This window comes from Oncorhynchus masou, chromosome 1, assembly GCF_036934945.1.
Source record: "Oncorhynchus masou masou isolate Uvic2021 chromosome 1, UVic_Omas_1.1, whole genome shotgun sequence".
NCBI classification, from domain to species: Eukaryota; Metazoa; Chordata; class Actinopteri; order Salmoniformes; family Salmonidae; genus Oncorhynchus; species Oncorhynchus masou.
The window spans coordinates 59,037,398-59,050,161 of NC_088212.1; the positions used below are offsets into that span (position 1 = coordinate 59,037,398).

The 12,764-nt window shown below is 45.2% G+C and overlaps 1 protein-coding gene across 2 annotated transcripts in view; it reads left to right on the forward strand.

Annotated features, from left to right (window-relative positions):
* Window positions 1-12,764, forward strand: part of LOC135547295 (docking protein 4-like) — a 51,970-nt gene that overhangs the window by 27,419 nt on the left and 11,787 nt on the right. For both annotated transcript variants that reach the window (XM_064976149.1, XM_064976158.1), the window contains exon 2: window positions 4,120-4,424. In XM_064976149.1, coding sequence (XP_064832221.1) covers window positions 4,359-4,424 — 66 coding nt within the window. In that variant the 5' untranslated portion in view covers window positions 4,120-4,358. The remainder of the gene's footprint in view (window positions 1-4,119; window positions 4,425-12,764) is intronic.

Here is a 12,764-nt window from a genome sequence, read left to right on the forward strand (position 1 = left end):
CAGACAGCAATCCCTGTTCTCCAGGTTATTCACTGCTGACCATGGATGTTGAATAGATCTGTAATACAGCATGTGTAATGTGTAGAGTTGTGCAAACCCTCCTGATTCCTCAATCACCTCCATACGTACTCTATTGAAGCTCTGTTTAACTAAGCATCACCCTGGGAGTTATTTTATCTCACCGGGGTGCACATTTGTCTCATTTGAATAGCTTTCATGGGATTTAATCGCTTTCCAATTGTGCTCCAAGATATAATGGCACATCAAGTGTGTCTCAAGCACTCCCACTATGCTAACATTGAGCCAATCCCATCCACATAAGGATCCTCTGCTCAGCCGACATATATTCTTGTTCCCAGCCGTGTGTCTTTGCCAGGTACTACTTTCTTAGAATGCTGTTAGGAGCTTGGCAAGCTAGGTTACCCACCACGGTGACACCAGCAGTCCCAGAGGGCAACAGTGGAGCCAGTCTGCAGCTGTTTAGCTCTGTGTGTGTGTGTGTGTGTGTCTGTCTGTCTGTCTGTCTGTCTGTCTGTCTGTCTGTCTGTCTGTCTGTCTGTAAGGTCTGTATGTCTGTCTGTCTGTCTGTCTGTCTGTCTGTCTGTCTGTCTGTCTGTCTGTCTGTAAGGTCTGTATGTCTGTCTGTCTGTCTGTCTGTCTGTCTGTCTGTCTGTCTGTCTGTCTGTAAGGTCTGTCTGTCTGTCTGTCTGTCTGTCTGTCTGTCTGTCTGTAAGGTCTGTCTGTCTGTCTGTCTGTCTGTCTGTCTGTAAGGTCTGTCTGTCTGTCTGTCTGTCTGTCTGTAAGGTCTGTCTGTCTGTCTGTCTGTCTGTCTGTCTGTCTGTCTGTCTGTCTGTCTGTCTGTCTGTAAGGTGTGTCTGTCTGTCTGTCTGTCTTTCTGTCTGTCTGTCTGTCTGTCTGTCTGTCTGTCTGTCTGTCTGTCTGTCTGTCTGTCTGTCTGTCTGTCTGTAAGGTGTGTGTGTTTGTGTGTATATGTGTTAGCCCCCTCCCCAGTGTGTGTGAGCCACTTCTCTAAAACAACAGTGCTGTGAGCGATTAGCCTGACTCTGTCCTGGTTAATGAGGTCCTTGTTAAAATTTAATGTCTCTGTTCCACCATTGTCAGGGAGATTTAGCGCCAGTTCCTCAGGGAGAAGATGCACCACACTGATTTCTGCCCCCCAGCGAGCAGAATAGTGATGCAGGGGTTGACTTATAACCCGCAGTCCCCGCGGTTATATCCGCTGGGTGGGTGTGTTTAGGATCATTAAATATTGTGTGGATGAAGGGAGGGTGGGTGGCGGGCCGGCCGGTTGAATCAAGACAAAACAATACTTTAAAATCCATATATAATTATTGTGCGATTTATATCTATAGACTACATTGATTCATATCTATAGGCTACATTGATTTATATCTATAGGCTACATTGATTTATATCTATAGGCTACATTGATTTATATCTATAGGCTACATTGATTTATATCTATAGGCTACATTGATTCATATCTATAGGCTACATTGATTTATATCTATAGGCTACATTGATTTATATCTATAGGCTACATTGAGGTTTTCCTTTCATTATTTTAGGCGATCTGGAGTGCATAACACGGAACCCAAACCGGCTGCGCACGTGCGCCATCGTGCGCTATCGTGCATAAATTTATTTTGTCCCCCTACACCAAACGAGATCACGACACGCAGGTCAAAATATCAAAACAAACTCTGAACCGATGACATTAATTTGGGGACAGGTCGAAAAGCATTAAACATGTATGGAAATTTAGCTAGTTAGCCTGCACTTGCTAGCTATTTTGTCATATTTAGCTAGCTTGCTGTTGCTAGCTAATTTGCCCTGGTATATAAACATTGAGTTGTTATTTTACCTGAAATGCACAAGGTCCTCTACTCTGCCAATTAATCCACACATAAAACGGCCAACCGAATCATTTCTAGTCATCTCTCCTCCTTCCAGGCTTTTTCATCTTTGAACTTATATGGTGATCGGCATCTAAACTTTCATAGTATTACCACGACTTCCGGCAAAAACAGTTCGTCTTTCAATTACCCACGTGGGTATAACCAATGAGGAGATGGCACGTGTGTACCTGCTTCTATAAACCAATGAGGAGATGGGAGAGGCAGGACTTTCAGTGTGATCTGCGTCAGAAATAGAAAGGACTTCTATTTTAGCCCTTGGCAACGCAGATGCTCGTTTGCGCGCGAGCAGTGTGGGTGCAATAATTGAATAACATGGATTTCTAAATGTATTTTGCGATGCTTGTGCATGCGACGTGTCCAGGTCTGGTCAGCATGTATGCCTAGGCTTCAGGATCCAACTGTACGCGCGCCAAGCAGCCTACACGGCAATCGCCAAATGCTTTTGGGAACGGGCAGAAAAAGTTCAAAGTCGATCCACAGAGGCAAAAAAAGGACAATGTCTGAGTTTTAATTCAATAAGAGAAAAGCTGCGAAAGGGAGAGTTGAAAATGAAGAGAAGGGAGGGCCAGAAAAGTCAATGTTTGGGAAAGATTTGGTGAAGTGGTAAAAGAGGATGATAGCAGTGTTATGTGTGGTGATTGTTGGGTGTTACACAAATTGGACAGTCACAAGATGGGGACTTTAAATGGCACGTCAAGGGAACTGTAGCCTGCTGTTCTGATGGGTTAAATGAAAACTGTCTGGACACTGACTGTAGGTCTATAACCTTTCACAGCCTTAATATTAAGAATTTCTTGTAGTAAAATGATACACCAAATGTAGGCTAAATTACTATTTGGGAACATGAGTGGAGAAATATGATTTCTTTCTTTCAGCATCTTGAGAGAATGTGCAATTAGATGCCATCTGTAGAGGTGCTGTCTTTATCAGCATCATAAAAGCTGATAGTATTTCAACCACATAAAATATGCATCCAAGCCGAACTGAAATCCTATCAGAAACATGTTGGGTCATTTTCACAGCTTCTATTTCCTTACAACCGGTCAAACTGGTGTCATTTGGACATTTTTGCACAGAAAACCGTTTTTTTTTCGAGATGACAGAGAAATTTACCGACATCAACTAGATAGATCAGATTCATTCTATTGATTTATGACATTATGCTATAATGACAGAAGAGAAGCTGCATGTATTTAATTATAGACAGTTTGACTAAATAGCCTACCAAAATGTCGGAAATTATAAGCAGAAACATAATCTAAATCAGGCAAATAAAATCCTATGCCCCCTGTCAAATGTTATTTTCACCCAATCTGATTAGCCTATAGCGCATATTCTATATTATCGAGTTAGGGTGGGATACTGTATCACATATAGTCGGGTGGTTGCAGATGGGTTATTAGCAATTGCGTTGGGTGCGGGTGAACAAACCGCTTACACGCGCACCACTAGAGCAGAACCCTGAGAATGGCATCATATGGTCTCAGGAGATACTCTGCCTGCCTGTCTGTCTCACTCTGCAATGCCTCCAATGGTGTTTGTGATGTGTCTGTGTGTGTACTTGTGTGCATGCTTAAATTGCATCTCTACGAGTGAGTGTACAAGTGTGTGTTTGAATGTCTGAATAGGGGCATTGATGCCATTGGAACTACAGTCCCCTCACCCCATCTCCCTCACTCTGCATATCACATGGCTGCTCTCAATACTGTGTCAAACAGTCTCCATGACGGATCATTTAACCAACCGACATTCTTTTGATTTGAGTTGTTATTGAAGTAGCTTTTGGGATTTGTCAGAAGAGCATTAGAAACAATGACGAAGTCATAAAGTCTGCTTTGGTTTACAGCTGTCCGGCTGAACTTCAAATGAGTTTCTCCTCGTTACTCTGTTTCCTTCCTGCTTGACTGGGAAGGATGGTCTCCGGAAGAGCCTCTGTTTCCAAGCCCGATCTAATGGTAGTTCCAGTAGCTCCGAGACAGAGGCTGTGCTGTACACTATACATAATGATGTGTCACAGAAGCCATGCTACCTACTTGCCCTCAATAATGGTGTCTGCCAAAGCAATGAATAATGGAGGATAATGTTCTGTATGTCTGCAAGCCACTACCATTCTCTCCTGCCACTTTAATGAATAATAGATCCCCTGTTTCTTCTCCTCTCTCCTTCTCTCCTTCTTTAGGGACTGCAACGAAAGGACGATGGGGGACAACGAGCTGCAATAGAGGAGTGAGTGCAGTCTGAGGGCAACAGGATCTGAAAAGGAAGATTTGGCTGATATAGAGGAGGGAGAAGGTAACCCCAGGACTTAAGAGGGAAAGAGGAGGGGAGGGAGGGGGGTTAGGTGCAGGGCTGGACTGGAGGACAGAAGGACTGGATGCTAGCCTCAATAGGCCCCAGCAGGTCCCAGCTCCCACAGAGATGGCCTCCAACTTCAACGACATCGTCAAGCAGGGATACGTCCGCATGCGTAGCAGGAAACTGGGGGTGAGTGGAGCCCCAAACTGGACTGGGGGTATTGTGGGAGTCTCTGGTCTTTGCGAGGGGGTTGTGTGTGTGTGTGTGTGTGTGTGTGTGTGTGTGTGTGTGTGTGTGTGTGTGTGTGTGTGTGTGTGTGTGTGTGTGTGTGTGTGTGTGTGTGTGCTCGTGTGATTGTCTACTTGTGTATGCTTTTTCCATGTCTGCCCAAGGGAAAGATAAAGATCATTTTTGAAACAAAACAAAAGATGATACAAAACAACTCTTTGTATCTCACGAAAGAGAAATGGAAAAAGTTTTTGGGTTGATGTATTCATACATTTTCTCTTCACCTCTGCTTCAAGCCATGAATATGAACATGCAGTATGGTAATGAAGTATGGTAATGCTTATGAGTCAGAACTGAATGACGTACATCTGGTTGTTGGAATTAGTGTTTTGGGGATGAGTCAGATGAATTATATGTCAATGAACACAAATGAAATGTTTTAATTATACACTTATGAATATTAGTCAGTATGGCACAGACTGCCTGATTTACATTTGACATTTTAGCCTCCAGTATTTCTACAGTCATCATAACGACTGCCAAGCACAATTTATCTGCTTTAGTTGTATTGATTCTCCTTGAAACTGTAGAGGATGTTCAGTGGTTTCAATAATTACATTTGTTTTATTTATTCAGGTAAAATTCTCCATAAATGGCTCGTTTTGGTTTCCCTCATTTCGCGGTATTGTTTTGCCTGTATTGGCGTGAGGCCAGACTGAGGTGTGTCCTCATGCTGATGTCAAGTCCAGGCGTTATCAGAAGAAGACTGACACGTTGTGTGTCTGTGAAATAATGAACTGGCTTCAACCTGTTCTGTGAGAAAATGCCTGGAAAAAGAAGGGTTAGATTTGTATGGCAGGGCTATTCTCTGTGTGGTCCTCTCATGGTCTTCTTCGTTTTCCCCATAGAACCATTTTTTGTTCCAGGTAGACCCCAGACAAGGTTTTACTTAGAACCTTTTAGTTGTGAAAGGGTTCACTTGGAACCAAAAAGAGTATTAGGCTAGTAGTTTGTGCAGTAGTAGTTTAATCCTGTGGTTGTGTTGCTGTGCTCAAGGGTAAAGACACAGGCTTAGTGTCAGTGTGATGCGGCAGTCCTCTGTGATGCACAGACTCAGTTACAGACACGGGAGCTCTAAGGAGAGATTAACCATGTCTGTATCTCTCTACCTACCCAGAGGAGACAGTGGATTTACAGCTGTGCACCCCCTCTAGGCTCGATTTGATATGCTACACACACACACACACACACACACACACACACACACACACAACACAACACAACACAACACAACACAACACAACACAACACAACACAACACAACACAACACAACACAACACAACACACTGGTTTCTCTCTCAGCTGGTATTTGGCCCAGTATCTCTTATTGTGGTGTGCATACGTGTTGATAATGGGACTATCCTTCCCCCTAACCATATATCCGGTCCTACCACCTCTTCCACCCACATAATCCCTTCTTCAGCATACCCCAGCCCTGCTAACCCTGTACAATGAGCCTCATGCGTCCCTCCAGCGCTTTCTATCTCTGTCTCATGGCATGAAGTCTCATCTCTTCTGTGGCTGTAATTATTACAGGAGGCAGGGTCTTGGGTTTCTGACCTGAGGAGAGCACCCCCACAGTAGTTAGGCTTCTCACTCTCTATGTCCTCCCTGCCTCGTTTTCTCTCTCCTCCATGCCTCTGTGGTGGAGTCGCTAGGAAGTGTGCACTCAGCAGGATTGCGGTTACCGTGGTAGCATGGGGTTGTGACACATAGCTCCCCAGGGGAAGGCAAGCAGTGGATTACCTGAGTTTGGTTTTACACCCTCCTCTCCCTGTTCACTCTGTCTCGCTGTCTCTCTGTCTCTCTGTCCACTCTCTCTCTGTCTTTCTGTCTCTCTGTCTCTCTGTCCACTCTCTCTGTCTTAGTCTTTCTGTCTCTGTCTTTCTGTCTCTCTGTCTCTCTGTCTCTCTGTCCACTCTCTCTCTGTCTCTGTCTTTCTGTCTCTCTGTCTCTCTGTCCACTCTCTCTGTCTCTCTGTCTTTCTGTCTTTCTGTCTCTCTGTCCACTCTCTCTCTGTCTCTCTGTCTTTCTGTCTCTCTGTCTCTCTGTCCACTCTCTCTGTCTCTGTCTTTCTGTCTGTCTTTCTGTTCTCTCTCTGTCTCTCTGTTCGCTCTCTCTCTCTCTGTCTCTCTGTCTTTCCCTCCCTGTCTCTCTGTCCACTCTCTCTCTGTCTCTGTCTTTCTCGGTCTGTCTCTCGCTGTGTCTCTCTCTCTCTCTCTCTCTGGAATCTTGTCACTGCATGTTTTTTCATGCCTTATTTTCTCCTTCATTTCTGCCTTTATCTCTTATCTTCTTTCTTTTTTACCATTCATCATCTCCCCCTGTTTTCTTCTCCGTCTTGCTGCATCTCCTTGCAGTGAGCACACAAAGTGAAATCAGAGGCCTTCACTCTGTCATTGTTTTAAGTAGATTCCCCCCCCCCCCCCAGCTGCTCTGTATTATGACTGCGCGGAATAACAACACAATGTCATAAACTCCCGCTTATGTGGCGCTAATGCTATTTACAGCCATATTCCCGCTTCTCCTCCAGTTCTGCTATGTAACATGTGAGTCCGCATTAGCAGTTGAAACAAAGCCTGTGTTCGTTAGCTGTTTTAGCGCCAGCTTCAGTGGACAGCCGCCCGACAACTCCGACTCCTGATTTCTGAAGACTATGGTCCAGTTGGTGCTCTGTCTTTCATCTCTGAAATAATTCCCTGATATTGTAGTTTATATTTGATTAAGCCCTTGTCATTGTTTGGTCAGGGCGTGAGTTGGGGTTGGCATTCTATGTTGTGTATTCTAGGTTTTGTATTTCTGTGTTTGGCTTGGTATGGTTCCCAATCAGAGGCAGCTGTCGTTCGTTGTCTCTGATTGAGAACCATACTTAGGCAGCCTGTTTTCCCACTATGGGTTGTGGGTAGTTGTTTTCTGTGTTTTACCATACAGAAAAATTTCGGTTGTCATTTATTTCTCTTGTTCTTTTTGTATTCTGTGTTCGAAGTGAAGAAACTTTCAAAGTTCTTGACATTTTCCACATTGAGGTCTTAAAATAACGATGGACTGTTGTTTCTCTTTGCTTATTTGAGCTGTTCATGCCATAATATGGACATGGTCGTTTACCAAATAGGGCTATCTCCTGTATATCCCTTACCTTGTCACAACACAAGGAAATACATTCCACAAATTAACTTTTAAGAAGGCACACCTGTTATTTGAAATGCATTCCAGGTGACTACCTCATGAAGCTGGTTGAGAGAATACCAAGAGTGTGCAAAGCTGTCATCAAGGCAAAGGGTGGCTACTTTGAAGAATCTCAAACAAATCGAAATATATTTTATATTTAACACGTTTTTGGTTACTACACACTACATGTGTTATTTCATAGTTTTGATGTCTTCACTATTATTCTACAAGAAATAAAATAGTAAAAATAAAAAAAAAGTAAAAATAAGAAAACCTTTGAAAGAGTAGGTATGTCCAAACTTTTGACTGGAGACACTCACTGAGGGAGGGAGGGGTATGGAGAGTGAGGGATGGGGAGAAGAATGCAAAAGCTGGAGGAAAGCAGGACTGTGTAACCAGTTGTCTGTGTCTAGCCCATAGATCGCTTGATGAAAAACACATACAGACCACACACACTCATGCTCGCACGTACGCGCACAAAAACACACACACACACACACACACACACACACACACACACACACACACACACACACACACACCCTAAAAAAGCAAACGTGCACGAATTCACACATACTCTAGCCGAAACACTATGTATAAACACAAAATGCTGTCCACTTCTCTTATCACATACGAGCACACTCTGTCTGCACAGGCCAGAACAAGCACTCAAACACACTATCTTTTTTTCCCCTGTCAAATGTGTACCCAGACAGTCACCTTCCTCTCCTGCCAAAACCCTGCCAGTCTACTGCCACTCTGGCCTTGTAAGGCTGGACAGCTGGCCTCGCCATCTCTGTCTCTCCTCTATAGCCTATCAGAGCTGTTCCGGACCGCTGCTCTTCTTTGCTCTGCCCTCCCCCTCCTCTCTCCTCTCTCCTTCCCCCTTATCCCCTCTTCCTCCTACCCTCCAGCTCTCACTTTCCCTCTCTCCCCAGAAGACCCTTGACTCCTCCAGTCCTCTGGTTAGGCTAATTAACTCTCTCTCTTTTTCCCTCATCTCCTCACTCTCCCTTTCTGCCTCTCCCTCCTGCTGCTTTTCAGTTATATCGCAGCAGTCCAATCAGACTAATAAGAGGCTGCTTCCGCTTCTGTTAGCTCTCGTTCGCTATCGGTAGCGTTGTACTAGCTGGCCTCCTCTAGCCTCGGTGGAGGAACAGCCCTAATTGCTTCGCAGCCATCCTATTTGACTGTGCCCTGTTTTTTTTTTGATGAGCAGGAACATCAGGGAGGACGGTTGATCAGGGAGGATGGAAAAGGTCTGAGGAGATGTGGTTTAGATAAACACAATGTCAGCCAGGACGAGTTAAATGTTTAATCCCACCTGAAAGAGATAGGGCTGATTTGAACTGACTGACTCTGACTCACTCAGACTGGACAGAACCTTCTGGAATAACAGCTCGGTATCTTTGTCCTGATCTCTCCTTGTTTTTTGACCTACCCCCGTGTGTCTAGTCTAGGAATGTCAGTAGGATCATGTGACTTTCCATTGTATAACCGACGGTATGATGCGTAGATTGCCTCCAGCTAGATATTACACTGACACACGACGGATTTGTGGTTTTGTTTCCTCACCACGTGTAACTGTCAGCGGTTGTGGAAAATTGCCAGCGAAAAACCTCAGAATGTTGTTTTCTCAAGTTCAGACAATTCTAACGGAGTTAGGTCAAACTACGGTCAAACTACTGTTTCTATGGGAGAATGGAGCTGAAAATAATAACAAGAGTCAGAAATCAAATGGTTCAACTTTGAGAATCAAGCAGACTCCCTTCACCTCACAATCCCCCTGCCTCTCTGAGCCTGTTCCCACAGCTACAGTGACAGATCTCTCTCTTATTGTCTCTCTCCTCTATTCCTGTCTCTCTCCTTTTTCATCCCCCGTTCTTATTTCTCTACCTGAGCCAGCCCCCCTGAGGAGCCAGTCATTGTGAGCTTCCAATGGGATCAGCTTAGAAAGATTGGATGCTGACTCATGTTTCCCCTTCAGATTTCTAGGTGAATTTAAGTGAATTGGTTTTGAATAAGATGGTGCCAATCATTCCCATTCATTTTCATTTCAGACCTGCACATTTCTCATATTCTGAACCACACAGCCTGTGTTTGTGTGTGTGTTTGTGTGTGTTTTGATGCCTGTGTGTGTTGTCCTGATTTTGTGCGTTGTCCTGTTTGTGTTGTCCTGTGTGTGTTTGTGTTGTCCTGTTTGTGTTGTCCTGTGTGTGCATTTGTGTTGTCCTGTGTGTTGTATAATAAGCTGGATATAAGCGTGGTGTCAACCTGTTAGCGTTATTGGGCTCCCGAGTGGCGCAGCGGTCTAAGGCACTGCATCTCAGTGCAAGAGGCGTCACTACAGTCCTTGGTTTGAATCCAGGCTGTATCGCATCCAGACGTGATTGGGAGTCCCATAGCGCGGTGCACAATTGGCCCAGCGTCGTCTGGATTTGGCCGGGGTAGGCCGTCATTGTAAATACGAATTTGTTCTTAAATGACTTGCCTAGTTGAATAAAGGTTACATTTATTTTTTATTTCAAATTAGCCGGTTAATCCTGGGACCAGGCTGGGGTGGGGCTCGTCCCAACTGGGCTGCTGTGACAGGCAGGATCTCCTGGGAGCTAGGGGGATTAATATAGGCTAACTGCCTCTGGCCCCTTCTGGGGCAGTCGGGAGCCAGGGATGGGGAGGAAAACCAGGGCGGAGACAATTAGACTGAGGAAGGCAATCTGAGTGCAGTAGCAGAAGGAATGTACAGGGAAGATACATTAGTGGGTCTGTGTGTAATGTATTTGCACACTACACTGTATGTGGATCTTTGTGTTCCCGTCAGTGTGTCCAAAGAAGAGCTCCGATATCAATCTCTGAAAGGGTTCTTAAAGGGTGTAATGGTTACGATATTGATCATTGATAACCCTCATGAATGCCGAGCTCACTCTCAGTAAGTGTGTGACTTGACTTTTCACATTCTCTTATCGGCACACTGGGGAGATCAATAGTTCCTTACTCATGCAAGGTTCTCTCTCACTCACTCACTCACTCACTCACTCACTCACTCACCACCACCACCACTCACTCACTCACTCACTCACTCACTCACTCACTCACTCACTCACTCACTCCCTCACTCACTCACTCACTCACTCACTCACTCACTCACTCACTCACTCACTCACTCACTCACTCACTCACTCACGCCTCCCAGCCTGTTTACAGGGGATTAGCTCCACCTCAGGGGAGAGAGCCATGCAAACAAGGAATCCATGTCTACCTGTCTGGAATATCAATGGCAACCTACAAAATACTGCCCTTTCGCTGTTCAGAAATGGCATGGGAGAAGGGACATTTGGAATAGAATGGGAGACCATCTCCACAAATCTCATTGTTACAGGGACCTTTGCTTTCAACAGATAAAGGCTGGGACAAAAGGTCTCTCTCTCGCTCTCTCTTTCTTTGTCTGTCTTTCTGTACGTGGTGGCCAGAGTAATTCTCCCTGTAGGGGTGCTGTCAGGATCTGTGCTTTTTGACTTGGCTGGGTCAGTCTGTTTTGTAAAATGCATTAGGCCTGGGTCGACAGGACAGGGAGCGTCGCTCCTCTCGTCTGGGGGACAAAGACCCTTGAAATTGGTGACAGCAGAGGTGGATCATGTGGCAGGCCTGTGATCTTGGGTTTGCTGTGTTCAGGTGGTGGTGGTGGTTGTGTGTCTAGATGGGCTTTACCTGCCTCTGAACACATAGTATGATCAGAGAGACATTGATTTTTGATTGCTTCAATGTATCTTTTTTTGAAGAAAGGTAGGCTGATATATGACTATTCAGTTCAGTTCTGAACGATGTGACGTCCATCACTTCCTCATATTTAATGAACCAATGAACCTCATACCAAGCTATCGCAGCAGAATTCACAGCTCCCACTCTTCTCTCTCTCTCTCCCCCTCTTTCCCTGTGTACCATATCCTCTGTTTCTCTCTCCCTTTCTTTTTTTCATCTCTATGTTGCTGCTCCTCCACCCACTAGCTTAATTACCAGGTTTCACAGTCAGTTTGCCTGGCAAGGCCTGATTGCTCTGAGCACTGGAGCTGAGGGCGGAGAAGAAGGGGGCGAGGGGGAGAACGGAGGGGGACACGATAGTAGACTGCAAGCTTGCCAACACGCACTCGCACACAGCTCCAATGAAGAACGGAGCCCATTGGTTTGGAAAAGCATTGTGGAGAATCAGGAGCTAGGTGGCAGATACATAGAGGTAAATCTCCATTGAACAGCTTGATATCGCTGAGACACAATGGACTGGTGAGCACCTGCTCTCACCTCGCCGTCAGCTGTCCCACTGAAGGTAGCGCTTTCATCCCGCTGACGCCAGGATCAGACAGGCGAGCAGCGATAGAGCTTCCGCTCTCCTCAAGGTGTAAACTCTTTGCACCAATTAAAAAAAGAATAATGACACATCAGAGCAACGCATTTTCCTTTCACCAGGTCTCCATTTGAGCACGCTCACATTGTGGTGTGCCTTTGTTAATGGCGCTCTTGTTTAATGTCTCGAAAAATACAATTGCATATTTAATTGGTCTTGTTATCTCTGTCACGGTGACACCGGTGTTTTGTCGGTGGACAGCAGTGAGACATTGTCACTCAGTTTGGGGTCTTTGTATTCATTACAACTGAGTCAGTGCACTAAGGGATTTCACTGGCTCTGTGGCCCCTAGCTAATAAACAGGGGTGTGATAATGGGTTAGGGAAAGAGGAATGTGGGGATTGGTTTAGGGATGGCTGGCCCTGTACTGTACAGGTCCTGGGGTTGCCCTGGCAACAGGAGGACCGTGGAACATCAATAAAATAAAGGCCCTGCCTTTTATAACAGAGATAAGGGGGATAAATGTCGCTAAAGCAATAGCGCTCATATTGATGTGTGTGTGTGTGTGTGTGTGTGTGTGTGTGTGTGTGTGTGTGTGTGTGTGTGTGTGTGTGTGTGTGTGTGTGTGTGTTTGTGTGTGTGTGTGTGTGCGTGTGCGTGCGTGCGTGCGTGCGATGGATTTCTCATTATTCCACCAGGAGAGTTTGTGTCTTTGTCTGCCTCTTAACTCAAT